This window comes from Salvelinus fontinalis, chromosome 4 (genome assembly GCF_029448725.1).
Source record: "Salvelinus fontinalis isolate EN_2023a chromosome 4, ASM2944872v1, whole genome shotgun sequence".
In the NCBI taxonomy this organism is placed as follows: Eukaryota; Metazoa; Chordata; class Actinopteri; order Salmoniformes; family Salmonidae; genus Salvelinus; species Salvelinus fontinalis.
Window position 1 is genome coordinate 25,953,613 of NC_074668.1, and position 26,975 is coordinate 25,980,587.

The following is a 26,975-nucleotide window of genomic DNA, read 5'->3' on the forward strand; positions in this document are numbered from 1 at the left end:
AAATGCTGTTGAATTACCATAATTTACCCACCAATAACCTCCAACTGATCCGATTAACAAATCAATCAAATCACAAATAGATATTTATAAAAATGTTCCCACTTCCTACAATACATCAGACAATTCTGATGTGCTCCTTTTCAGGAAGTCATACAGTCTAAACTACTTTTATCTGCATGGTGATTGTCCAGAGGGTGCTGAGTGACAGGTGTGTGCTCCACTGACCAGCGGGCCTGGTGTCCGCGGGTGTATCTCTGGATGGTGATGGCAGCATGCTTCTTGCGGAGGTACTTCTTGCGTACCAGCCAGCAGCGGATGGTCTTCTGGATGCGGACGCACGCCTTCCTCAGCTTATCAGCCCTCAGCTTCTCCAGGTAGGCAACCTGACCAGCCCTGAAGAAGATCTTCGTCTTACCAAACTGGTACTTGTCCTGGTCCTGGAGAGAGACAGAGAGAAACATCCTGTTTTAGGGGATCAGTTTGAGCAAGGTGAGGTCCAGAATTGCTCAGAAATCAGGGATGGGCAACTCCAGTCGTGGTCCTGATTGGTGGCACACTTTGCCCCAGCTAACAAACCTGACTCATCATGCAGTTAGTTTAATCAGCTGGGTTTGCTAAGGATGGGGAGAATGTGTCTCACCCCTCCGGCCCCCGAGAACTGGAGTTGACCATCTCTGACATAAATAATTGGGACGGAAGATGATTTGTAGATCTTTGATTCTGCGCAGTCTGATTGCAATGTAGTTGATCTCAAACAGGCCTGACCTCTAACCCCTGAACCCTCATACCTGCACCAGTTTCTCCAGGACGTTCCTACAGGTCAGCCTCCTGTCCGACAGGACGTCCTTCTGCTTCATCAGAACCCGGTAACGACTGAAGAACTCCTGGTAGGTCCACCTGGATGGGAAGCCTGCGGCTGAGATGCGGATGGTTTCCAGAACACCACAGGCTCTGAGCTGCTGCACCGCTCGCTTAGGGTCAAACCTAAAGACAACATTCACCTAACGTTAGGGTCAGACCCACACACAACATTCAGCTCAACCTAAAGACAACGTACACCTAACATTAGGGTCAAACTTAAAGACAATATTCCACTAATGTTAGGGTCAAACCTAAAGACAACATTCCACTAATGTTAGGGTCAAACCTAAAGACAACATTCACATAGTTAATCCAACCATACCAGCCAGACCTGGAGAGAACCATTCAGCCTCATGACATCACAATTACATTCACCTAACATCATCTTGCCAAGTCAGATGGTACTATGGCAACTTAACCAGAGTAGCATGCAGATACTCACGTGAAGGGGAACTTGAGGTCGTTGGGCTTGATGCAGCGAACATAGTGAGGAGTGGTCGCATTCAGAGTCTCCATCAACATAGCCAGAGAGTTCCGGAACTACAGGAGGAGAGGAGAGAGGGAGAAGAGAGGACAGAGGAGAGAGGGAGAAGAGAGGACAGAGGAGAGAGGGAGAAGAGAGGACAGAGGAGAGAGGGAGAAGAGAGGACAGAGGAGAGAGGGAGAAGAGAGGACAGAGGAGAGAGGGAGAAGAGAGGACAGAGGAGAGAGGGAGAAGAGAGGACAGAGGAGAGAGTGAGGAGGACAGAGGCAGAGGAGAGAGGGAGGAGGACAGAGGCAGAGGAGAGAGGGAGGAGGACAGAGGCAGAGGAGAGAGGGAGGAGGACAGAGACAGAGGAGAGAGGGAGAAGAGAGGACAGAGACAGAGGAGATAGGGAGAAGAGAGGACAGAGACATAGGAGATAGGGAGAAGAGAGGACAGAGACATAGGAGATAGGGAGAAGAGAGGACAGAGGAGAGAGAGAGAAGAGAGAAGAGAGGACAGAGGAGAGAGGGAGAAGAGAGGACAGAGGCAGAGGAGAGAGGGAGAAGAGAGGACAGAGACAGAGGAGAGGGAGAGAAGAGAGGACAGAGACAGAGGAGAGAGGGAGAAGAGAGGACAGAGGACAGAGAGAGAAGAGAGGACAGAGACAGAGGAGAGGGAGAGAAGAGAGGACAGAGACAGAGGAGAGAGGGAGAAGAGAGGACAGAGGAGAGAGAGAGAAGAGAGGACAGAGACAGAGGAGAGGGAGAGAAGAGAGGACAGATACAGAGGAGAGAGGGAGAAGAGAGGACAGAGGACAGAGAGAGAAGAGAGAAGAGAGGACAGAGGAGAGAGGGAGAAGAGAGGACAGAGGCAGAGGAGAGAGGGAGAAGAGAGGACAGAGACAGAGGAGAGGGAGAGAAGAGAGGACAGAGACAGAGGAGAGAGGGAGAAGAGAGGACAGAGGACAGAGAGAGAAGAGAGGACAGAGACAGAGGAGAGGGAGAGAAGAGAGGACAGAGACAGAGGAGAGAGGGAGAAGAGAGGACAGAGACAGAGGAGATAGGGAGAAGAGAGGACAGAGACATAGGAGATAGGGAGAAGAGAGGACAGAGACATAGGAGATAGGGAGAAGAGAGGACAGAGGAGAGAGAGAGAAGAGAGAAGAGAGGACAGAGGAGAGAGGGAGAAGAGAGGACAGAGGCAGAGGAGAGAGGGAGAAGAGAGGACAGAGACAGAGGAGAGGGAGAGAAGAGAGGACAGAGACAGAGGAGAGAGGGAGAAGAGAGGACAGAGGACAGAGAGAGAAGAGAGGACAGAGACAGAGGAGAGGGAGAGAAGAGAGGACAGAGACAGAGGAGAGAGGGAGAAGAGAGGACAGAGGAGAGAGAGAAGAGAGGACAGATACAGAGGAGAGAGGGAGAAGAGAGGACAGATACAGAGGAGAGAAGAGAGAAGAGAGGACAGAGGAGAGAGGGAGAAGAGAGGACAGAGGACAGAGGAGAGAGGGAGAAGAGAGGACAGAGGCAGAGGAGAGAGGGAGAAGAGAGGACAGAGACAGAGGAGAGGGAGAGAAGAGAGGACAGAGACAGAGGAGAGAGGGAGAAGAGAGGACAGAGGACAGAGAGAGAAGAGAGGACAGAGACAGAGGAGAGGGAGAGAAGAGAGGACAGAGACAGAGGAGAGAGGGAGAAGAGAGGAGAGAGAGAAGAGAGGACAGAGAGAGGAGAGGGAGAGAAGAGAGGACAGAGGAGAGAGGGAGAAGAGAGGACAGAGACATAGGAGATAGGGAGAAGAGAGGACAGAGACAGAGGAGAGAGGGAGAAGAGGACAGAGGCAGAGGAGAGAGAAGAGAGGACAGAGACAGAGGAGAGAGGGAGAAGAGAGGACAGAGACAGAGGAGAGAGGGAGAAGAGAGGACAGAGGAGAGAGGGAGAAGAGAGGACAGAGGAGAGAGGGAGAAGAGAGGACAGAGGAGAGAGGGAGAAGAGAGGACAGAGACAGAGGAGATAGGGAGAAGAGAGGACAGAGACATAGGAGATAGGGAGAAGAGAGGACAGAGACAGAGGAGAGAGGGAGAAGAGAGGACAGAGGAGAGAGGGAGAAGAGAGGACAGAGGAGAGAGGGAGAAGAGAGGACAGAGACAGAGGAGATAGGGAGAAGAGAGGACAGAGACAGAGGAGAAAAACATTTCAGCTATTCTGACTCTGGTTGGCAAGTCCCAACCCTGGTCTGAGTTTCCGTAGGTGTGTGTGTCTATGATCAGTCTACCTGGCAGCCAACAGTCTTCTTGTGCTCCTTGCTGCTTGCTCCAGCAGATCTGATCTGTTTTGGTTTGACACTGAGTCGTGTTCGACCTCCTGGAGCGGTCCCTGTCGGACTGGTCACTTTCTCCTCATCCTGAAACAGCTCCACTAGCAGGTCCAACTACACACACACACACAAACAAACATTACTGCAAATAAGACACTCTTCTTAATTGACATATATATATATATATATATGACTTGTATTAATAAAAAGGTAGCAGCATACAACAGACAGTTACGTCACAAACTTGCTCAGCTAATAGTTTGCATTGTTAGCCATAGGTATCTGTGGGAGGCTTATTCATACCATCCTTTCTATCTAACAATCTAAAATGACAGCAAAGAACATTGTACATGTTATGGTTCAAGGAGAAAGCGATTGGTTATTGTGTTCTCTGTATTGTGTATTGTGGTTGGTTAAGATGGGGAGAGGGCCACAGTGCAGCCCCCCCCCCCGGCTAGTCTCCAGTGCTGCAGCGTCCGTTCAGCCCCCCCCCCCCCCCCCCCGCCACATACTTAAGTGCCATTTGAGCTGATGTGAGACCACGGTGAGGAAGAATGAATGGTGTGGGTTAGTAAGATAGAAAGAACTAACGAAGGTTGAGACAGAAAGAGGGTAAATGAGGAGGGCATCATGTTTACCTTTAGCTGTTTAACGGTTGTTGTCATGACGGGACAGACACATGGACAACAGATGTAAAACAAACAACACAACGACAAAATAAAGATTAACCAAAAATGAAAGAAACCTAGGAATTGAAAATAATTTCAGTACACACATCTAAAACATATTCAAAGTATAATTGATATAAAAGTAGAAATCCAAATCAAAGGGCCATCAGAACAGGCAGGTAGATGTCATGGTGTCTGCTGACCAAGGCTGTTTGTAATGATAACACGGCATCAGACCATAGACGTGGCACAATGTCTGACGGCTCAGACAGCAGAACACATGACTGAGCCGTTTCTTCGCTGATGGTAGGCACAGAAGGAATGTGTGTTTATTGTCGACACAAACACACACAGAACCATGAGGATGGGTTGAAATGCTACATTCCTATAGCTTCATTCTCATTAAAGAGTCATTATCACTTCTACACCATTACTGGTTAGTCAAGCTGGTTTCCATGGCAACACACGTACACACACATACACGCACACAGTATTGCCATGGATGATTGTTCCAGTGTAGTTAACCCTGTGTGTGTTTAAGGTGTTAGGGGTTAAAGGAGTGTTTTAACCCTTACCCCTCTCTGCTGCTGCTGGCCTCTACAACAGAACAACGGGCAGAGTGAGTCTTTATACACACACACGCATACACACACACTGCAAGGCTTATTTGGTGGACAGAAAATGTCTCCAACTGTGTGCACATCATCATTACACCACATGGACAGCAGAGGGTGCTGTTTCTCCTGACCTTCACTGGGTTCCCTGTCGGAGGTCATTCAGTGAGACAACACAGACTGTCAAACATACGCACTAATGAGAATGTCATCAAATGTGTGTGTGTTACCCGTTGAATGTGCAGTGTGTGTGTGTGTGTGTTACCCGTTGAATGTGCAGTGTGTGTGTGTGTTACCCATTGAACGTGCAGTGTGTGTGTGTTACCCATTGAACGTGCAGTGTGTGTGTGTTACCCATTGAATGTGTGGTGTGTGTGTGTGTTACCCATTGAACGTGCAGTGTGTGTGTGTTACCCATTGAACGTGCAGTGTGTGTGTGTGTTACCCGTTGAACGTGCGGTGTGTGTGTGTGTTACCCATTGAACGTGCAGCGTGTGTGTGTGTTACCCGTTGAACGTGCGGTGTGTGTGTGTGTTACCCGTTGAACGTGCGGTGTGTGTGTGTGTTACCCATTGAACGTGGTGTGTGTGTGTGTGTTACCCATTGAACGTGCGGTGTGTGTGTGTGTGTTACCCATTGAACGTGCGGTGTGTGTGTGTGTTACCCATTGAACGTGCAGTGTGTGTGTGTTACCCATTGAACGTGCAGTGTGTGTGTGTGTGTGTGTTTGGCAGGGACACACACCTTGCTGGCCTTCAGGACATTGATCTGCTCTTCATTCACTGTGTCCTTGTTCTTCTCCAGAAAGCCATCACACTGGTACTGCACCTGGACACAACAGTTAGAAAATAAAGTCATTTTGCTGACACTTTTATCATAAGTGATTTTCAGAACTGTCCATTTTGACTCAGATTATCAATCAGAACAGCATTCATTTTATTCATAGAGTGAACCCGCTCACTTCCCTCTCTCTGTAACCGGACACTGAGACTAAAACACAACTCAGCACTACTGGGTCAGCCAAGACATCAACTCTGCACACACAACACACAGTGATCAGTACCTTGTCAGCGAAGTGCTGTATGATGAAGGCTTTGTTGGACATGCGAGGTTTCTCAAACAGAGAGCAGGTCTTCAGATGGGTGTTATACAGCTTCTGGGCCCACGAGTCATCTGAACCTTTAGGCATCTGGACACACAGAACACTGGTTCACACTAGTTACTCTGGATGTGTGTGTCTGTGTTATGGATGTCTGTGTTCACCTCTGCATTATGTATGTATGCATGTATGTACAGTGGGGCAAAAAAGTATAGAGTCAGCCACCAATTGTGCAAGTTCCCCCACTTAAAAAGATGAGAGAGGCCTGTAATTTTCATCATAGGTACACTTCAACTATGACAGACAAAATGAGAAAAAAAAATCCAGAAAATCACATTGTAGGATTTTTAATGAATTTATTTGCAAATTATGGTGGAAAATAAGTATTTGGTCTATAACAAAAGTTTATCTCAATACTTTGTTATATACCCTTTGTTGGCAATGACAGAAGTCAAACGTTTTCTGTAAGTCTTCACAAGGTTTTCACACACTGTTGCTGGTATTTTGGCCCATTCCTCCATGCAGATCTCCTCTAGAGCAGTGATGTTTTGGGGCTGTTGCTGGGCAACACAGACTTTCAACTCCCTCCAAAGATTTTCTATGGGGTTGAGATCTGGAGACTGGCTAGGCCACTCCAGGACCTTGAAATGCTTCTTACGAAGCCACTCCTTTGTTGCCCGGGCGGTGTGTTTGGGATCATTGTCATGCTGAAAGACCCAGCCACGTTTCATCTTCAATGCCCTTGCTGATGGAAGGAGGTTTTCACTCAAAATCTCACGATAGATGGCCCCATTCATTCTTTCCTTTACACGGATCAGTCGTCCTGGTCCCTTTGCAGAAAAACAGCCCCAAAGCATGATGTTTCCACCCCCATGCTTCACAGTAGGTATGGTGTTCTTTGGATGCAACTCGAGTTGAGTTTTTACCAAAAAGTTATATTTTGGTTTCATCTGACCATATGACATTCTCCCAATCTTCTTCTGGATCATCCAAATGCTCTCTAGCAAACTTCAGACGGGCCTGGACATGTACTGGCTTAAGCAGGGGGACACGTCTGGCACTGCAGGATTTGAGTCCCTGGCGGCGTAGTGTGTTACTGATGGTAGGCTTTGTTACTTTGGTCCCAGCTCTCTGCAGTTCATTCACTAGGTCCCCCCGTGTGGTTCTGGGATTTTTGCTCACCGTTCTTGTGATCATTTTGACCCCACGGGGTGAGATCTTGCGTGGCGCCCCAGATCGAGGGAGATTATCAGTGATCTTGTATGTCTTCCATTTCCTAATAATTGCTCCCACAGTTGATTTCTTCAAACCAAGCTGCTTACCTATTGCAGATTTAGTCTTCCCAGCCTGGTGCAGGTCTACAATTTTGTTTCTGGTGTCCTTTGACAGCTCTTTGGTCTTGGCCATAGTGGAGTTTGGAGTGTGACTGTTTGAGGTTGTGGACAGGTGTCTTTTATACTGATAACAAGTTCAAACAGGTGCCATTAATACAGGTAACGAGTGGAGAACAGAGGAGCCTCTCAAAGAAGAGGTCTGTGAGAGCCAGAAATCTTGCTTGTTTGTTTGAAGGTGACCAAATACTTATTTTCCACCATAATTTGCAAATAAATTCATTAAAAATCCTACAATGTGATTTTCTGGATTTTTTTTCTCATTTTGTCTGTCATAGTTGAAGTGCACCTATGATGAAAATTATAGGCCTCTCTCATCTTTTTAAGTGGGAGAACTGGCACAATTGGTGGCTGACTAAATACTTTTTTGCCCCACTGTATGTATGTATATATCTATTATGTATGTGTGTGTGTATGTGTGCCTCTGCATTATGTGTGTGTGTGTGTGTGTGTGTCTGTGTGCGCCTCTGCATTACGTACGTACGTACGTATGTATGTATGTATGTATGTATGTATGTATGTATGTATGTGTGCCTCTGCATTATGTGTGTGTGTGTGTGTGTGTGTTTGTGTATGTGTGTACCTTGCACTCTTCGTCCAGCAGGTCTAGTACCCCCATCTTGGCCTCTATGAGGTTGATACATGGCTGGTTATCATAGAAGTCTATCAGAGTCCAGGGAATCTGCTCCTTCAAATACTCCTCCTGCTCCAGCTTGAACACATGCTGTAGATAGGAGAGGGGAGGAGAAAGAGGAGAGGAAAGGAGCGGAGGGGAGGAGAGAGAGGATTGGAAAGGAAAGGAGGGGAGAGGATAGGAGAGGGGAGGAGAAAGAGGGAGATGAAAGGAGAGGAGGGGAGAAGAGAGGGGAGTGGAAAGGAAAGGAGGAGAGAGGATAGAAGAGGGGAGGAGAAAGAGGAGAGGAAAGGAAAGGAGAAGAGGGGAGGAGAGAGAGGAGTGGAAAGGAAAGGAGGGGAGAGGATAGGAGAGGGGAGGAGAAAGAGGAGAGGAAAGGAGAGGAGAAGAGGGGAGTGGAAAGGAAAGGAGGGGAGAGGATAGGAGAGGGGAGGAGAAAGAGGAGAGGAAAGGAGAGGAGAAGAGAGGGGAGTGGAAAGGAAAGGAGGGGAGAGGATAGGAGAGGGGAGGAGAAAGAGAGAGAGGAAAGGAGAGGAGGGGAGAAGAGAGGGGAGTGGAAAGGGGAGAGGGCAGAGGAAAGGAGAGTGGAGAGAAAAGGAGAGGAAAGGAGAGGGCAGAGGAAAGGAAAGGAGAGGGGAGAGGAAAAGGGAGGGGAGAGGAAAAGGGAGGGGAGAAGAAAGGAGAGGAGAGGGAAGGTCAGCATGTACAGAGAGGATCACATTGTTACTCTGCATCAATAACCAAAGATATCAAACTATTTATATTGTTATTTTGGAATACTTTTACGCACTAACAGGGTTATTTAGACAACGGCACCACAGGAGTTCAGTTTCAGACAGGACACACACAGTTTTCTCACCATGTTAAACTGCTGTTGCAGTTTCTCGTTAGCATAGTTGATACAGAACTGTTCAAAACTGTTGATCTCAAACGTCTCAAACCTGGAGAGCAGAGGAGAGGTCAGAGAGTGACTGTCTCACACACACACACACACACACACACACACACACACACACACACACACACACACACACACACACACCACCCACCCATAGATATCCAGGACTCCTATGAAGGAGTGCTGTTTGACGGTGGCGCGCAGAGATTTGTTGACATGGTCCACGATCCAGTTGAAGACTTTGGCGTAGATGTGTTTGGCGAGCGCGTCGCGGGCATTGGAGGCTTGCAGCCGAGGGATGGGCTTGATGTAGGTCTCCTGGGCTGTCTTCAGCTTCTTGTGGCACAGCCAATGAGACATGTCCTGGTAGGTCACACCCATCAGCTCACAGAACACCGTCAGGTGGCGGTTATTGGGCTGAGAGAGAGGGATTCATGGTCATTTCAATCAATTGCTCAATTCGTCTTTCTGCTATTCTTTCCATCTCCTTAAACCTTCTTAACCATCTTGGAGAAGATCCAAGGTCCCTCCCCTCAGACCTTCTTCTCCAATGGGTTTTGAGAAGGAGGTGAGGATAGAGGATGCGAGGAAGTGAGTCAAGACGATTTGAGAAAGAGTCAATCATTAGGAGAGGTCAGAGGTTTAATAATAGAGGTTAGAGGTCAGAGAGGTTGGAGGTGTCTCCTTACAGGTATGATGCTGCTGTCAGAGTCTCGGTCCTTGATCTCCACGTTGCCCAGATGTAAGATGGCAGCCAGGACCTGGAACAGCCCCTTCTGGTTCAACTCGTTGATGCCTGAACACAAACACACACAAAATAATACTATCAAAATCAACACTACACTAAAACCCAAAATGGGATAGAGTAAATGACTGCCTGGGAAATGTTCATGTGTGTGTGTGTGGTGTTTGTGTGTGACCAAGGACAGTAGGGGATCTTAGCGCTAAGAGCATTGGGCCAGTAACCGAAAGGTAGTTGGTTTGAATATACAAGTCGACAAGGTGAAAATCTGTCTATGTTCACTTGAGGAAGGCACTAAACCCTAATTTTCTCCAGGGGCGCAACACTACTATGGCTGACCCTGTAAAACAGCACGTTTCACTGCACCTATCCAGTGTATGTGACAATTAAACCTAGTTGTGTGTGTATATATTACCTAGCAGTGAGAAGGCATGTCAGGTGTGTGTGTGTGTATATATTACCTAGCAGTGAGAAGGCATGTCAGGTGTGTGTGTGTATATATTACCTAGCAGTGAGAAGGCATGTCAGGTGTGTGTGTGTGTATATATTACCTAGCAGTGAGAAGGCATGTCAGGTGTGTGTGTATATATTACCTAGCAGTGAGAAGGAATGTCAGGTGTGTGTGTGTGTATATTACCTAGCAGTGAGAAGGAATGTCAGGTGTGTGTGTGTATATATTACCTAGCAGTGAGAAGGAATGTCAGGTGTGTGTGTGTATATATTACCTAGCAGTGAGAAGGCATGTCAGGTGTGTGTGTGTATATATTACCTAGCAGTGAGAAGGAATGTCAGGTGTGTGTGTATATATTACCTAGCAGTGAGAAGGCATGTCAGGTGTGTGTGTGTGTGTATATATTACCTAGCAGTGAGAAGGCATGTCAGGTGTGTGTGTGTGTGTATATATTACCTAGCAGTGAGAAGGCATGTCAGGTGTGTGTGTGTATATATTACCTAGCAGTGAGAAGGCATGTCAGGTGTGTGTGTATATATTACCTAGCAGTGAGAAGGCATGTCAGGTGTGTGTGTGTGTGTATATATTACCTAGCAGTGAGAAGGCATGTCAGGTGTGTGTGTGTATATATATTACCTAGCAGTGAGAAGGCATGTCAGGTGTGTGTGTGTATATATTACCTAGCAGTGAGAAGGCATGTCAGGTGTGTGTGTATATATTACCTAGCAGTGAGAAGGAATGTCAGGTGTGTGTGTGTATATATTACCTAGCAGTGAGAAGGCATGTCAGGTGTGTGTGTGTATATATTACCTAGCAGTGAGAAGGAATGTCAGGTGTGTGTGTGTATATATTACCTAGCAGTGAGAAGGAATGTCAGGTGTGTGTGTGTATATATTACCTAGCAGTGAGAAGGAATGTCAGGTGTGTGTGTGTGTATATATTACCTAGCAGTGAGAAGGAATGTCAGGTGTGTGTGTGTATATATTACCTAGCAGTGAGAAGGAATGTCAGGTGTGTGTGTGTATATATTACCTAGCAGTGAGAAGGCATGTCAGGTGTGTGTGTATATATTACCTAGCAGTGAGAAGGCATGTCAGGTGTGTGTGTATATATTACCTAGCAGTGAGAAGGCATGTCAGGTGTGTGTGTATATATTACCTAGCAGTGAGAAGGCATGTCAGGTGTGTGTGTGTATATATTACCTAGCAGTGAGAAGGAATGTCAGGTGTGTGTGTGTGTGTGTGTATATATTACCTAGCAGTGAGAAGGAATGTCAGGTGTGTGTGTGTATATTACCTAGCAGTGAGAAGGCATGTCAGGTGTGTGTGTATATATTACCTAGCAGTGAGAAGGCATGTCAGGTGTGTGTGTATATATTACCTAGCAGTGAGAAGGCATGTCAGGTGTGTGTGTATATATTACCTAGCAGTGAGAAGGCATGTCAGGTGTGTGTGTGTATATATTACCTAGCAGTGAGAAGGAATGTCAGGTGTGTGTGTGTGTGTGTGTATATATTACCTAGCAGTGAGAAGGCATGTCAGGTGTGTGTGTATATATTACCTAGCAGTGAGAAGGAATGTCAGGTGTGTGTGTGTATATATTACCTAGCAGTGAGAAGGCATGTCAGGTGTGTGTATATATATTACCTAGCAGTGAGAAGGAATGTCAGGTGTGTGTGTATATATTACCTAGCAGTGAGAAGGCATGTCAGGTGTGTGTGTGTATATATTACCTAGCAGTGAGAAGGAATGTCAGGTGTGTGTGTATATATTACCTAGCAGTGAGAAGGCATGTCAGGTGTGTGTGTATATATTACCTAGCAGTGAGAAGGAATGTCAGGTGTGTGTGTGTGTATATTACCTAGCAGTGAGAAGGAATGTCAGGTGTGTGTGTGTATATATTACCTAGCAGTGAGAAGGAATGTCAGGTGTGTGTGTGTATATATTACCTAGCAGTGAGAAGGAATGTCAGGTGTGTGTGTGTATATATTACCTAGCAGTGAGAAGGCATGTCAGGTGTGTGTGTGTTTATATTACCTAGCAGTGAGAAGGCATGTCAGGTGTGTGTGTGTATATATTACCTAGCAGTGAGAAGGCATGTCAGGTGTGTGTGTATATATTACCTAGCAGTGAGAAGGCATGTCAGGTGTGTGTGTGTATATATTACCTAGCAGTGAGAAGGCATGTCAGGTGTGTGTGTATATATTACCTAGCAGTGAGAAGGCATGTCAGGTGTGTGTGTGTATATATTACCTAGCAGTGAGAAGGCATGTCAGGTGTGTGTGTATATATTACCTAGCAGTGAGAAGGCATGTCAGGTGTGTGTGTGTATATATTACCTAGCAGTGAGAAGGAATGTCAGGTGTGTGTGTGTATATATATTACCTAGCAGTGAGAAGGCATGTCAGGTGTGTGTGTATATATTACCTAGCAGTGAGAAGGCATGTTGTGTTGTGCACATCTCTTTAGCATCGTCGACTCCATCGATGACCGGGTTCCGGCCCTGGTTGGTGCAGTGGAAGACATCAGCACTACCTGCATGGACAACACACACACACACACACACACACACACACACACACACACACACACACACACACACACACACACACACACACACACACACACACACACACACACACACACAAAATCAACAGTGGTTAATCAGTAGCCTATAGAAAGTATTCTATTCTATTCAAATGTTATGAGCAGCTGCCCAGGAGAATACTGCTACATTAGTGTCACTGGGATCACACAGGGCCAAATCCTGACCTGATGTGAGTGTGACACATTGAACTCTTACTAATACGTGCACGCATAAACTGCGCACACACGCACACTCACAAGACAAAGCCTTCTCTAGACTAAAGCAACCATAGCCTGTTACCTGGCAACTCAGGGCTGATATCACCGTGACAACACCTCCATTCTGGGGGTGTGTCTCTGCCAAGAGGCCAGCTGAGAGAGACTAGGGCAATGTGTGTTTGGCAGAGATGTAGTGTGTCCAACAGCAGATGAAGTGTGTGTGTGTGTGTGTGTGTGTGTGTGTGTGTGTGTGTGTGTGTGTGTGTGTGTGTGTTCACAGGTGGAATTTAGGAATATTGAGGAGCAACAAACAGCCTTGTTAGATGACACACACAGCCTCTTTCTGCCTCACACCCAGGGAGAGAGCTAACATGATCTCTACCTCAGTCCATCTCTGCAGGCAGCTGGGCACTGCCTCACACCCAGGGAGAAAGCTAACATGATCTCTACCTCAGTCTATCTCTGCAGGCAGCCTGGCACTGCCTCACACCCAGGGAGAGAGCTAACATGATCTCTACCTTAGTCCATCTCTGCAGGCAGCTGGGCACTGCCTCACACCCAGGGAGAAAGCTAACATGATCTCTACCTCAGTCTATCTCTGCAGGCAGCCTGGCACTGCCTCACACCCAGGGAGAGAGCTAACATGATCTCTACCTCAGTCCATCTCTGCAGGCAGCTGGGCACTGCCTCACACCCAGGGAGAGCTAACATGATCTCTACCTCAGTCTATCTCTGCGGGCAGCCTGGCACTGCCTCACACCCAGGGAGAGAGCTAACATGATCTCTACCTCAGTCTATCTCTGTGGGCAGCTGGGCACTGCCTCACACCCAGGGAGAGCTAACATGATCTCTACCTCAGTCCATCTCTGCGGGCAGCTGGGCACTGCCTCACACCCAGGGAGAGCTAACATGATCTCTACCTCAGTCCATCTCTGCGGGCAGCTGGGCACTGCCTCACACCCAGGGAGAGAGCTAACATGATCTCTACCTCAGTCCATCTCTGCGGGCAGCTGGGCACTGCCTCACACCCAGGGAGAGCTAACATGATCTCTACCTCAGTCCATCTCTGCAGGCAGCAGGGCACTGCCTCACACCCAGGGAGAGCTAACATGATCTCTACCTCAGTCCATCTCTGCGGGCAGCTGGGCACTGCCTCACACCCAGGGAGAGAGCTAACATGATCTCTACCTCAGTCCATCTCTGCAGGCAGCCTGGCACTGCCTCACACCCAGGGAGAGAGCTAATCTTCTTAGGCCACTATAACTATTTTGACAATTGGATTGGTCCCCTCTACCACACGGAACCCCACTAATCTACCGACGGAATTGCACGGCGTGGCTAAAAACAGACCTCCATCTTCTGCTAGCTTGCTACCCATGACTAGCTGTCTGAATCACGAAGCTAGCACCAGTTAGCAAACACAATTCTACAACTCACAACCTCTCTTTCGCCATCGCCATCCGGCTTGGATTCTCTGTCGACACGACCACGTCTGGTCTGCAGACAAATACCCCATCCGCTGTGCCCTCAACCGGCCTCCATCTGAGCAGACCCCCTCCGTCTGAGCAGACCACCCCCCCGGGCTACTAACTTTAAACGCCGCGGGCTAGCTTAGTGGAGGCCTCACTACTCCATCTACGGCTGCCCCCTGGACACTATGATCACTTGGCTACATAGCTGATGCCTGCTTGACTGTCCATTAATTCACGGTACTCCATTCTGTTTATTTGTGTTTTATCTGTCGGCTCTGTGCCTTAACTCAGGATCTGTGTGTAGTTAATCCGACCCTCTCTGCCCAGTCGTCGCCATTTTTACCTTCTGTTGCTGTGTTAGCTGACTAGCTGCTGTTATCTCACCTGCTGTTTTAGCTAGCTCTCCCAATCATGACCTGCAATCACTTTATGCCTTATTGTATGTCTCTCTCAAATATCAATATGCCTTGCATACTGTTGTTCAGGCTAGTTATCATTGTTTTGGTTTGCAATGGACCCCGTAGTTCCACTCTCCGTACCTCTGATACCTCCTTTGTCCCACCCCCCACACATGCGGTGACCTCACCCATTGAGACCAGCATGTCCAGAGATGCAACCTCTCTTATCATCACCCAGTGCCTGGGCTTGCCTCCGCTGTACCCGTGCCCCACCATACCCTGGTCTGCCCATTATGCCCAGAATCTATTCTACCACGCCCATAAATCTGCTCCTTTTATTCCTTGTCCCCAACGCTCTAGGCGACCAGTTTTGATAGCCTTTAGCCGCACCCTCATCCTACTACTCCTCTGTTCCTCGGGTGATGTGGAGGTAAACCCAGGCCCTGCATGTCCCCAGTCACCCTCATTTGTTGACTTCTGTGATCGAAAAAGCCTTGGCCTCATGCATGTCAACATCAGAAGCCTCCTCCCTAAGTTTGCCTTACTCACCGCTTTAGCACACTCTGCCAACCCTGATGTCCTTGCCGTGTCTGAATCCTGGCTTAGGAAGGCCACCAAAAACTCTGAGATTTCCATACCCAACTATAACACTTTCCGTCAAGATAGAACTGCCAAAGGGGGAGGAGTTGCAATCTACTGCAGAGATAGCCTGCAAAGTTCTGTCATACTTTCCAAGTCTATGCCCAAACATTTCGAACTTCTAATTTTAAAAATTAATCTCTCCAGAAATAAGTCTCTCACTGTTGCCGCCTGCTACCGACCCCCCTCAGCTCCCAGCTGTGCCCTGGACACCATCTGTGAATTGATCGCTCCCCATCTAGCTTCAGAGTTTGTTCTGTTAGGTGACCTAAACTGGGATATGCTTAACACCCCGGCAGTCCTACAATCTAAGCTTGATGCCCTCAATCTCACACAAATCATCAAGGAACCCACCAGGTACAACCCTAAATCCGTAAACATGGGCACCCTAATAGACATTATCCTGACCAACTTGCCCTCCAAATACACCTCTGCTGTCTTCAATCAAGATCTCAGCGATCACTGCCTCATTGCCTGTATCCGCCACGGGTCCACGGTCAAACGACCACCCCTCATCACTGTCAAACGCTCCCTGAAACACTTCTGCGAGCAGGCCTTTCTAATCGACCTGGCCCGGGTACCCTGGAAGGATATTGACCTCATCCCGTCAGTTGAGGATGCCTGGTCATTCTTTAAAAGTTACTTCCTCACCATATTAGACAAGCATGCTCCGTTCAAAAAATGCAGAACCAAGAACAGATATAGCCCTTGGTTCACTCCAGACCTGACTGCCCTCGACCAGCACAAAAACATCCTGTGGCGAACTGCAATAGCATCGAAGAGCCCCCGTGATATGCAACTGTTCAGGGAAGTCAGGAACCAATACACGCAGTCAGTCAGGAAAGCAAAGGCCACCTTTTTCAAGCAGAAATTTGCATCCTGTAACTCCAAAAAGTTCTGGGATACTGTAAAGTCCATGGAAAACAAGAGCACCTCCTCCCAGCTGCCCACTGCACTGAGGCTAGATAACACGGTCACCACTGATAAGTCCGTGATAATCGAAAACTTCAACAAACATTTCTCAATGGCTGGCCATGCCTTCCACCTGGCGACTCCAACCTTGGCCAACAGCCCCGCCCCCCTCGCTGCTACTCGCCCAAGCCTCCCCAGCTTCTCCTTTACCCATATCCAGATAGCAGATGTTCTGAAAGAGCTGGAAAACCTGGACCCATACAAATCAGCTGGGCTTGACAATCTGGACCCCCTATTTCTGAAACTGTCCGCCGCCATTGTCGCACCCCCTATTACCAGCCTGTTCAACCTCTCCTTCGTATCATCTGAGATCCCCAAGGATTGGAAAGCTGCCGCTGTCATCCCCCACTTCAAAGGGGGAGACACCCTGGACCCAAACTGTTACAGACCTATATCCATCCTGCCCTGCCTAGCTAAGGTCTTCGAAAGCCAAGTCAACAAACAGATCACTGACCATCTCGAATCCCACCGTACCTTCTCCGCTGTGCAATCCGGTTTCCGAGCCGGTCACGGGTGCACCTCAGCCACGCTCAAGGTACTAAACGATATCATAACCGCCATCGATAAAAGACATTACTGTGCAGCCGTCTTCATCGACCTGGCCAAGGCTTTCGACTCTGTCAATCACCATATTCTTATCGGCAGACTCAATAGCCTCGGTTTTTCTAATGACTGCCTTGCCTGGTTCACCAACTACTTTGCAGACAGAGTTCAGTGTGTCAAATCGGAGGGCATGTTGCCCGGTCCTCTGGCAGTCTCTATGGGGGTACCACAGGGTTCAATTCTCGGGCCGACTCTTTTCTCTGTATACATCAATGATGTTGCTCTTGCTGCGGGCGATTCCCTGATCCACCTCTACGCAGACGACACCATTCTGTATACTTCCGACCCTTCCCTGGACACTGTGCTATCTAACCTCCAAACGAGCTTCAATGCCATACAACACTCCTTCCGTGGCCTCCAACTGCTCTTAAATGCTAGTAAAACCAAATGCATGCTTTTCAACCGTTCGCTGCCTGCACCCGCACGCCCGACTAGCATCACCACCCTGGACGGTTCCGACCTAGAATATGTGGACATCTATAAGTACCTAGGTGTCTGGCTAGACTGCAAACTCTCCTTCCAGACTCATATCAAACATCTCCAATCCAAAATCAAATCTAGAGTCGGCTTTCTATTCCGGAACAAAGCCTCCTTCACTCACGCCGCCAAACTTACCCTAGTAAAACTGACTATCCTACCGATCCTCGACTTCGGCGATGTCATCTACAAAATAGCTTCCAATACTCTACTCAGCAAACTGGATGCAGTTTATCACAGTGCCATCCGTTTTGTTACTAAAGCACCTTATACGACCCACCACTGCGACCTGTATGCCCTAGTCGGCTGGCCCTCGCTACATGTTCGTCGTCAGACCCACTGGCTCCAGGTCATCTACAAGGCTATGGTAGGTAAAGTGCCGCCTTATCTCAGTTCACTGGTCAAGATGGCTACACCCACCCGTAGCACGCGCTCCAGCAGGTGTATCTCACTGATCATCCCTAAAGCCAAAACCTCATTTGGACGCCTTTCCTTCCAGTTCTCTGCTGCCTGCGACTGGAACGAATTGCAAAAATCTCTGAAGTTGGAGACTTTTATCTCCCTCAACAACTTTAAAAATCTGCTATCCGAGCAGCTAACCGATCGCTGCAGCTGTACATAGTCCATCTGTAAACTACCCACCCAATTTACCTAACTCACCCCCATACTGCTTTTATTTATTTACTTTTCTGCTCTTTTGCACACCAGTATCTCTTCTTGCACATGATCATCTGATGATTTATCACTCCAGTGTTAATCTGCTAAATTGTAATTATTCGATTTATTGCCTACCTCATGCCTTTTGCACACATTGTATATAGATTCTCTTTTTCCTACCATGTTATTGACTTGTTTATTGTTTACTCCATGTGTAACTCTGTGTTGTTGTCTGTTCACACTGCTATGCTTTATCTTGGCCAGGTCGCAGTTGCAAATGAGAACTTGTTCTCAACTAGCCTACCTGGTTAAATAAAGGTGAAATAAAAAAATAAAAAATAACATGATCTCTACCTCAGTCCATCTCTGCAGGCAGCCTGGCACTGCCTCACACCCAGGGAGAGAGCTAACATGATCTCTACCTCAGTCCATCTCTGTGGGCAGCAGGGCACTGCCTCACACCCATAACATGACCTCTGATCTAACAGGAGCTCTACTGTAGTTAGTGTGACCCCACAGTAGATATGACTCAATATGGCTGAGGTCTGTCCTCACGTTTCTGTTTACAAATACACTGTACTACTTCCTCTACCCCTGTTACACATCTCACCTATATGATCTAATATGGTTGTCTATGATCATGGAGAATGACTGGGGCGCCATTTTGAATTATCCATGTGTCATTTATTGATATTAATAAATTGCCTGACGACTGATCCTGAATTTAATTCCACTGCCCTACCAATTGCTTCAAATTAAACCTTTGTCACATGCGCCGAATACAACAAGTGTAGACCTTACCGTGAAATGCTTACTTACAAGTCCTTAACCAACAGCGCAGTTCAAGAAGAGTTAAGAAAATATTTACCAAATAAACTAAAGTAAAAAATGATTAAAAATGAACAACAATAACGAGGCTATATACAGGAGTCAGTGTGCAGGGGTACAGGTTAGAGGTAAGTTGTACATGTAGGTGGGGGTGAAGGGACTATGCATAGATAATAAACAGCGAGTAGCAGCAGTGTACATGTAGGTAGGGGGAAAGGGACTATGCATAGATAATAAACAGCAAGTATTGTACGACCCTAACCCTGTACAAAAAAATGTGGGGGTCAATGTAATAATCCGGTGGCCATTTGATGAATTGTTCAGCAGTCTTATGGCTTGGGGGTAGAAGCTGTTATGGAGCCTTTTGGACATAGACTTGGTGCTCCGGTACCGTTTGCCGTGCGGTAGCAGAGAAAACAGTCTATGACTTTGGTGACTAGAGTCTTTGACAATTTTATGGGCTTTCCTCTGACACCGCCTATGTAGGTAGAGTCACTTTAATTAACTCTAGCTACATGTACATACTACCTCAACTAACCGGTGCCCCCGCACATTGACTCTGTACCAGTACCCCCCTGTATATAGCCTCCACATTGACTCTGTACCGGCACCCCCCTGTATATAGCCTCCACATTGACTCTGTACCGGCACCCCCCTGTATATAGCCTCCACATTGACTCTGTACCAGTACCCCCCTGTATATAGCCTCCACATTGACTCTGTACCAGTACCCCCCTGTATATAGCCTCCACATTGACTCTGTATCAGTACCCCCCTGTATATAGTCTCCACATTGACTCTGTACCAGTACCCCCCTGTATATAGTCTCCACATTGACTCTGTACCGGCACCCCCCTGTATATAGCCTCCACATTGACTCTGTACCGGCACCCCCCTGTATATAGCCTCCACATTGACTCTGTACCAGTACCCCCCTGTATATAGCCTCCACATTGACTCTGTACCGGCACCCCCCTGTATATAGCCTCCACATTGACTCTGTACCGGTACCCCCCTGTATATAGCCTCCACATTGACTCTGTACCGGCACCCCCCTGTATATAGCCTCCACATTGACTCTGTACCAGTACCCCCCTGTATATAGTCTCCACATTGACTCTGTACCAGTACCCCCCTGTATATAGTCTCCACATTGACTCTGTACCGGCACCCCCCTGTATATAGCCTCCACATTGACTCTGTACCAGTACCCCCCTGTATATAGCCTCCACATTGACTCTGTACCGGCACCCCCCTGTATATAGCCTCCACATTGACTCTGTACCGGCACCCCCCTGTATATAGCCTCCACATTGACTCTGTACCAGTACCCCCCTGTATATAGCCTCCACATTGACTCTATACCGGCACCCCCCTGTATATATTGTTATTTTTTACTGCTCCTCTTTAATTACTTGTTACTTTTATCTCTTATTCTTATCTGCATTTTTTTTAACTGCACTGTCGGTTAGGGGCTCGTAAGTAAGCATTTCACTGTAAGGTCTACTACACCTGTTGTATTCAGCATTTCACTGTAAGGTCTACTACACCTGTTGTATTCAGCATTTCACTGTAAGGTTTACTACACCTGTTGTATTCAGCATTTCACTGTAAGGTCTACTACACCTGTTGTATTCAGCATTTCACTGTAAGGTCTACTACACCTGTTGTATTCAGCATTTCACTGTAAGGTTTACTACACCTGTTGTATTCAGCATTTCACTGTAAGGTCTACTACACCTGTTGTATTCAGCATTTCACTGTAAGGTTTACTACACCTGTTGTATTCAGCATTTCACTGTAAGGTCTACTACACCTGTTGTATTCAGCATTTCACTGTAAGGTTTACTACACCTGTTGTATTCAGCATTTCACTGTAAGGTCTACTACACCTGTTGTATTCAGCATTTCACTGTAAGGTTTACTACACCCGTTGTATTCAGCATTTCACTGTAAGGTCTACTACACCTGTTGTATTCAGCATTTCACTGTGAGGTCTACTACACCTGTTGTATTCAGCATTTCACTGTAAGGTCTACTACACCTGTTGTATTCAGCATTTCACTGTAAGGTCTACTACACATGTTGTATTCAGCATTTCACTGTAAGGTTTACTACACCTGTTGTATTCAGCATTTCACTGTAAGGTTTACTACACCTGTTGTATTCAGCATTTCACTGTAAGGTTTACTACACCTGTTGTATTCAGCATTTCACTGTAAGGTCTACTACACCTGTTGTATTCAGCATTTCACTGTAAGGTCTACTACACCTGTTGTATTCAGCATTTCACTGTAAGGTCTACTACACCTGTTGTATTCAGCATTTCACTGTAAGGTCTACACCTGTTGTATTCAGCATTTCACTGTAAGGTCTACACCTGTTGTATTCAGCATTTCACTGTAAGGTCTACTACACCTGTTCTATTCAGCATTTCACTGTAAGGTCTACTACACCTGTTGTATTCAGCATTTCACTGTAAGGTTTACTACACCTGTTGTATTCAGCATTTCACTGTAAGGTTTACTACACCTGTTGTATTCAGCATTTCACTGTAAGGTCTACTACACCTGTTGTATTCAGCATTTCACTGTAAGGTCTACTACACCTGTTGTATTCAGCATTTCACTGTAAGGTCTCCTACACCTGTTGTATTCAGCATTTCACTGTAAGGTCTACTACACCTGTTGTATTCAGCATTTCACTGTAAGGTCTACTACACCTGTTGTTTTCAGCATTTCACTGTAAGGTCTACTACACCTGTTGTATTCAGCATTTCACTGTAAGGTCTACTACACCTGTTGTATTCAGCATTTCACTGTAAGGTCTACTACACCTGTTGTATTCAGCATTTCACTGTAAGGTCTACTACACCTGTTGTATTCAGCATTTCACTGTAAGGTCTACTACACATGTTGTATTCAGCATTTCACTGTAAGGTCTACTACACCTGTTGTATTCAGCATTTCACTGTAAGGTCTACTACACCTGTTGTATTCAGCATTTCACTGTAAGGTCTACTACACCTGTTGTATTCAGCATTTCACTGTAAGGTTTACTACACCTGTTGTATTCAGCATTTCACTGTAAGGTCTACACCTGTTGTATTCAGCATTTCACTGTAAGGTCTACACCTGTTGTATTCAGCATTTCACTGTAAGGTCTACTACACCTGTTCTATTCAGCATTTCACTGTAAGGTCTACTACACCTGTTGTATTCAGCATTTCACTGTAAGGTTTACTACACCTGTTGTATTCAGCATTTCACTGTAAGGTTTACTACACCTGTTGTATTCAGCATTTCACTGTAAGGTCTACTACACCTGTTGTATTCAGCATTTCACTGTAAGGTCTACTACACCTGTTGTATTCAGCATTTCACTGTAAGGTCTCCTACACCTGTTGTATTCAGCATTTCACTGTAAGGTCTACTACACCTGTTGTATTCAGCATTTCACTGTAAGGTCTACTACACCTGTTGTATTCAGCATTTCACTGTAAGGTCTACTACACCTGTTGTTTTCAGCATTTCACTGTAAGGTCTACTACACCTGTTGTATTCAGCATTTCACTGTAAGGTCTACTACACCTGTTGTATTCAGCATTTCACTGTAAGGTCTACTACACCTGTTGTATTCAGCATTTCACTGTAAGGTCTACTACACATGTTGTATTCAGCATTTCACTGTAAGGTCTACACCTGTTGTATTCAGCATTTCACTGTAAGGTTTACTACACCTGTTGTATTCAGCATTTCACTGTAAGGTCTACACCTGTTGTATTCAGCATTTCACTGTAAGGTTTACTACACCTGTTGTATTCAGCATTTCACTGTAAGGTTTACTACACCTGTTGTATTCAGCATTTCACTGAGGTCTACTACACCTGTTGTATTCAGCATTTCACTGTAAGGTCTACACCTGTTGTATTCAGCATTTCACTGTAAGGTCTACTACACCTGTTGTATTCAGCATTTCACTGTAAGGTTTACTACACCTGTTGTATTCAGCATTTCACTGTAAGGTCTACTACACCTGTTGTATTCAGCATTTCACTGTAAGGTTTACTACACCTGTTGTTTTCAGCATTTCACTGTAAGGTTTACTACACCTGTTGTATTCAGCATTTCACTGTAAGGTCTACTACACCTGTTGTATTCAGCATTTCACTGTAAGGTCTACTACACCTGTTGTATTCAGCATTTCACTGTAAGGTTTACTACACCTGTTGTATTCAGCATTTCACTGTAAGGTCTACTACACCTGTTGTATTCAGCATTTCCCTGTAAGGTTTACTACACCTGTTGTATTCAGCATTTCACTAAGGTTTACTACACCTGTTGTATTCAGCATTTCACTGTAAGGTCTACTACACCTGTTGTATTCAGCATTTCACTGTAAGGTCTACTACACCTGTTGTATTCAGCATTTCACTGTAAGGTCTACTACACCTGTTGTATTCAGCATTTCACTGTAAGGTCTACTACACCTGTTGTATTCAGCATTTCACTGTAAGGTCTACTACACCTGTTGTATTCAGCATTTCATTGTCAGGTCTACTACACCTGTTGTATTCAGCATTTCACTGTAAGGTCTACTACACCTGTTGTATTCAGCATTTCACTGTAAGGTCTACTACACCTGTTGTATTCAGCATTTCACTGTAAGGTCTACTACACCTGTTGTATTCAGCATTTCATTGTCAGGTCTACTACACCTGTTGTATTCAGCATTTCACTGTAAGGTCTACTACACCTGTTGTATTCAGCATTTCATTGTCAGGTCTACTACACCTGTTGTATTTGGCACATGTGACTAATAAAATGTGATTTGACTTGATATAGGGCCTGGATTGCAGGAAGCTTGACCTCAGTGATGTACTGGGCCGCACGCACTACCCTCTGTAGTGCCTTGAGATCAGAGGCCGAGCAGTTGCCATACGGTGATGCAACCGGTCAGGATGCTCTTGATGGTGCAGCTGTAGAACCTTGTGAGGATCTGGGGAACCATGCAAAATCTTTTCAGTCTCCTGGCGGGGGAAAAGGTTTTGTCGTACCCGTTTCACGACTACCTTGATGTGTTTGGACCAGGATAGTTTGTTGGGGATGGGAACTTGAAACTTTCTACCCACTCCACTACAGCCCCGTTAATGGGGACCTGTTCGGCCCACCTTTTCCTGTAGTCCACAATCAGCTCCTTTGTCTTGATCACATAGAGGGAGAGGTTGTTGTCCTGACACCACACTGCCAGGTCTGACTTCCTCCCGATAGGCTGTCTCATCGTTGTCGGTGATCAGGCCTACCACTGTTGTGTCGTCAGCAAACTTAATGATGGTGTTGGAGTCGTGTTTGGCCACGTAGTCGTGGGTGAACAGGGAACACAGGAGGGGACTAAGTATACACTCCTGAGGGGCCCCAGTGTTGAGGATCAGCGTGGCAGATGTGTTGTTACCTACCCTTACCACCTGGGTGCGGCCCGTCAGGAAGTCCAGGATCCAGTTGCAGAGGGAGGTGTTTAGTCCCAGGGTCCTTAGCTTAGTGATGAGCTTCGTGGGCACTATGTGTTGAACACTGAGCTGTAGTCAATGAACAGCATTCTCACATAGGTGTTCCTTTTGTCCAGGTGGGAGAGTGCGATTGAGATTACGTCATCTGTGGATCTGTTGGGGCGGTATGGGAATTGGAGTGGGTTTAGGGTATCCGGGAGAATGCTGTTGATGTGAGCCATGACCAGCCTTTAAAAGCACTTCATGGCTACCGACATGAGTGCTACGGGGCGGTAATCATTTAGGCAGGTTACCTTTGCGTCCTTGGGCACAGGGACTGTGGTGGTCTGTTTGAAACATGTAGGTATTACAGACTCGGTCAGGGAGAGGTTGAGAATGTCAGTGAAGACACTTGCCAGTTGGTCCGCGCATGCTTTGAGTACACGTCCTGGTAATCCATCTGGCCCCACGGCTTTGCGAATGTTGACCAGTTTAAAGGTCTCGCTCACAACGGCACCGAGAGCACTATCACACAGTCAACCAGAACATCTGGTGTTCTCGTGCATGTTTCAGTGTTGCTTGCCTCGAAGCGAGCATAAAAAGGCATTTAGCTCGTCTGGTAGGCTCGCGTCTGGGTTTCCCTTTGTAGTCCGTAATAGTTCTCAAGCCTTGCCACATCCGACGAGCGTCAGACCTGGTGTAGTAGGATTCAATCTTAATCCTGTATTGATGCTTTGCTTGTTTGATGGTTCGTCTGAGGGCATAGCGGGATTTCTTATATGCGCCCGGATTAGTGTCCCGCTTCTTGAAAACGTCAGCTCTAGCCTTTAGCTCGATGTGGATGTTGCCTGTAATCCAAGGCTTCTGGTTGGGATATGTACGTACGGTCACTGTGGGGACGACGTCGTCGATGCACTTATTGATGAAGCCGATGACTGAGGTGGTATACTCCTCAATGCCATTCAGTCTGAAACTGCCATCCCAGAAGTCGCTTGTGCTGACTTCAAAATGAGGGGCATTGTACAAAACAAATTCATCACCGATTGGATCGTATCAAAGCCAATGACGTGATTCATGAATGCTGGGCTCAACCCATTGGTTTCCGGGACCAATCAGAACGGTTAGAATGTGTTCACATTATATGTATTGAGGGAGGAAAGCAAATCCAGACTCGTGGTGGAGAAGAAACGCTAGTGGGCGTTTTGTTTGGCGGGAGCCATGCATGTGGATGGGTTGTCAGGCTAATCAATGAACAAATAGCTTAGGAAGCGTCCAACCATCCAATGGAGAGTGTTTGTTTGTGTCTTACCTAGCTTCAGATTCTTGAACTCTGGTAGATGGGAGGACGCACACAGCTGGTAGAAGATATGATAGTTCCTCTCCTCGTCCGCCTGCACAGACAGAGACAGAGACAGACAGACAGAGTCAGGCAGTTTCAGCTAGTGTATGTTCTATACAGCCAGGAGATTCCAGTGTTGTGTACAGACAAGAGAACACTGTCATGCTGTTTAGAATCTGGTGTAGTTTTAATGTTGCAACATTTCCACCACAGACTAAAACACACACACCCAGGTGCTGTTGCAGAAAGGTATGTGGGGAATGTGTGCTGCAGTACAGGATTCACAGCAGCTTCCTCAAGTCTGGGAAGACATGCTGTACTCCTATCTCAATACGTCTGTGTGTATCTCTCTCTGTGTGTGTGTGTGTGTGTGTGTGTGTGTGTGTGTGTGTGTGTGTGTGTGTGTGTGTGTGTGTGTGTGTGTGTGTGTGTGTGTGTGTGCACACTTTCTAAGTTGTGCACATTCCTGATTCGTCTCATCAGTGTGACCTGGATCAGATCCACACAGAGAAAAAAGAGAAAGAGAGAAAGAACGAGAGCGAGAGAGAAAAGAGAACGAGAGCTAGAGAGAAAAGAGAACGAGAGCTAGAGAGAAAAGAGAACGAGAGCTAGAGAGAAAAGAGAACGAGAGCTAGAGAGAAAAGAGAACGAGAGCTAGAGAGAAAAGAGAACGAGAGCTAGAGAGAAAAGAGAACGAGAGCTAGAGAGAAAAGAGAACGAGAGCTAGAGAGAAAAGAGAACGAGAGCTAGAGAGAAAAGAGAACGAGAGCTAGAGAGAAAAGAGAACGAGAGCTAGAGAGAAAAGAGAACGAGAGCTAGAGAGAGATAGAAAAAGGAAGGACGACTATTCAATAGGCTCTTATCAATCAGCAATGAGCTGGACACGGAAGGAAGGACAGAAGAGAAGTAAAGGAATGTGTTTGGTCTCCTGTGTTTTCCTGACCTGGGTAGAAGAGGAGGAAAGACACAGACAGAAGGACATATATATATGAATATGAGTGAGTGAGTGAGGGACAGAGAGAGAAAGAAGGAGACAGGTGGATTGAGCAGAGGTAAAGAGAGACCGCCAGGTAAAAAGAAGGAATGTGAACTGATGACTGGTGTGTGATCTGGCTGTGTTTTCCTGAACTGGGGTGGAGGAGGAAGTCACTGCTAAATGTTGAACTT

At 46.6% G+C, this 26,975-nt stretch overlaps 1 protein-coding gene across 11 annotated transcripts in view; it reads right to left on the minus strand.

Annotated features, from left to right (window-relative positions):
• LOC129853433 (unconventional myosin-Va-like) overlaps positions 1–26,975 on the minus strand; it is a 107,236-nt gene that overhangs the window by 27,969 nt on the left and 52,292 nt on the right. For all 11 annotated transcript variants that reach the window (XM_055919468.1, XM_055919471.1, XM_055919470.1 and 8 more), the window contains exons 7-18: positions 25,779–25,860; positions 12,561–12,668; positions 9,631–9,737; positions 9,093–9,358; positions 8,903–8,984; positions 7,993–8,133; positions 5,983–6,108; positions 5,664–5,747; positions 3,596–3,751; positions 1,304–1,401; positions 789–984; positions 226–437 (exon numbers count right to left, since the gene is read on the minus strand). In XM_055919468.1, the coding sequence (XP_055775443.1) occupies positions 226–437; positions 789–984; positions 1,304–1,401; positions 3,596–3,751; positions 5,664–5,747; positions 5,983–6,108; positions 7,993–8,133; positions 8,903–8,984; positions 9,093–9,358; positions 9,631–9,737; positions 12,561–12,668; positions 25,779–25,860 (1,658 nt within the window). The remainder of the gene's footprint in view (positions 1–225; positions 438–788; positions 985–1,303; positions 1,402–3,595; positions 3,752–5,663; positions 5,748–5,982; positions 6,109–7,992; positions 8,134–8,902; positions 8,985–9,092; positions 9,359–9,630; positions 9,738–12,560; positions 12,669–25,778; positions 25,861–26,975) is intronic.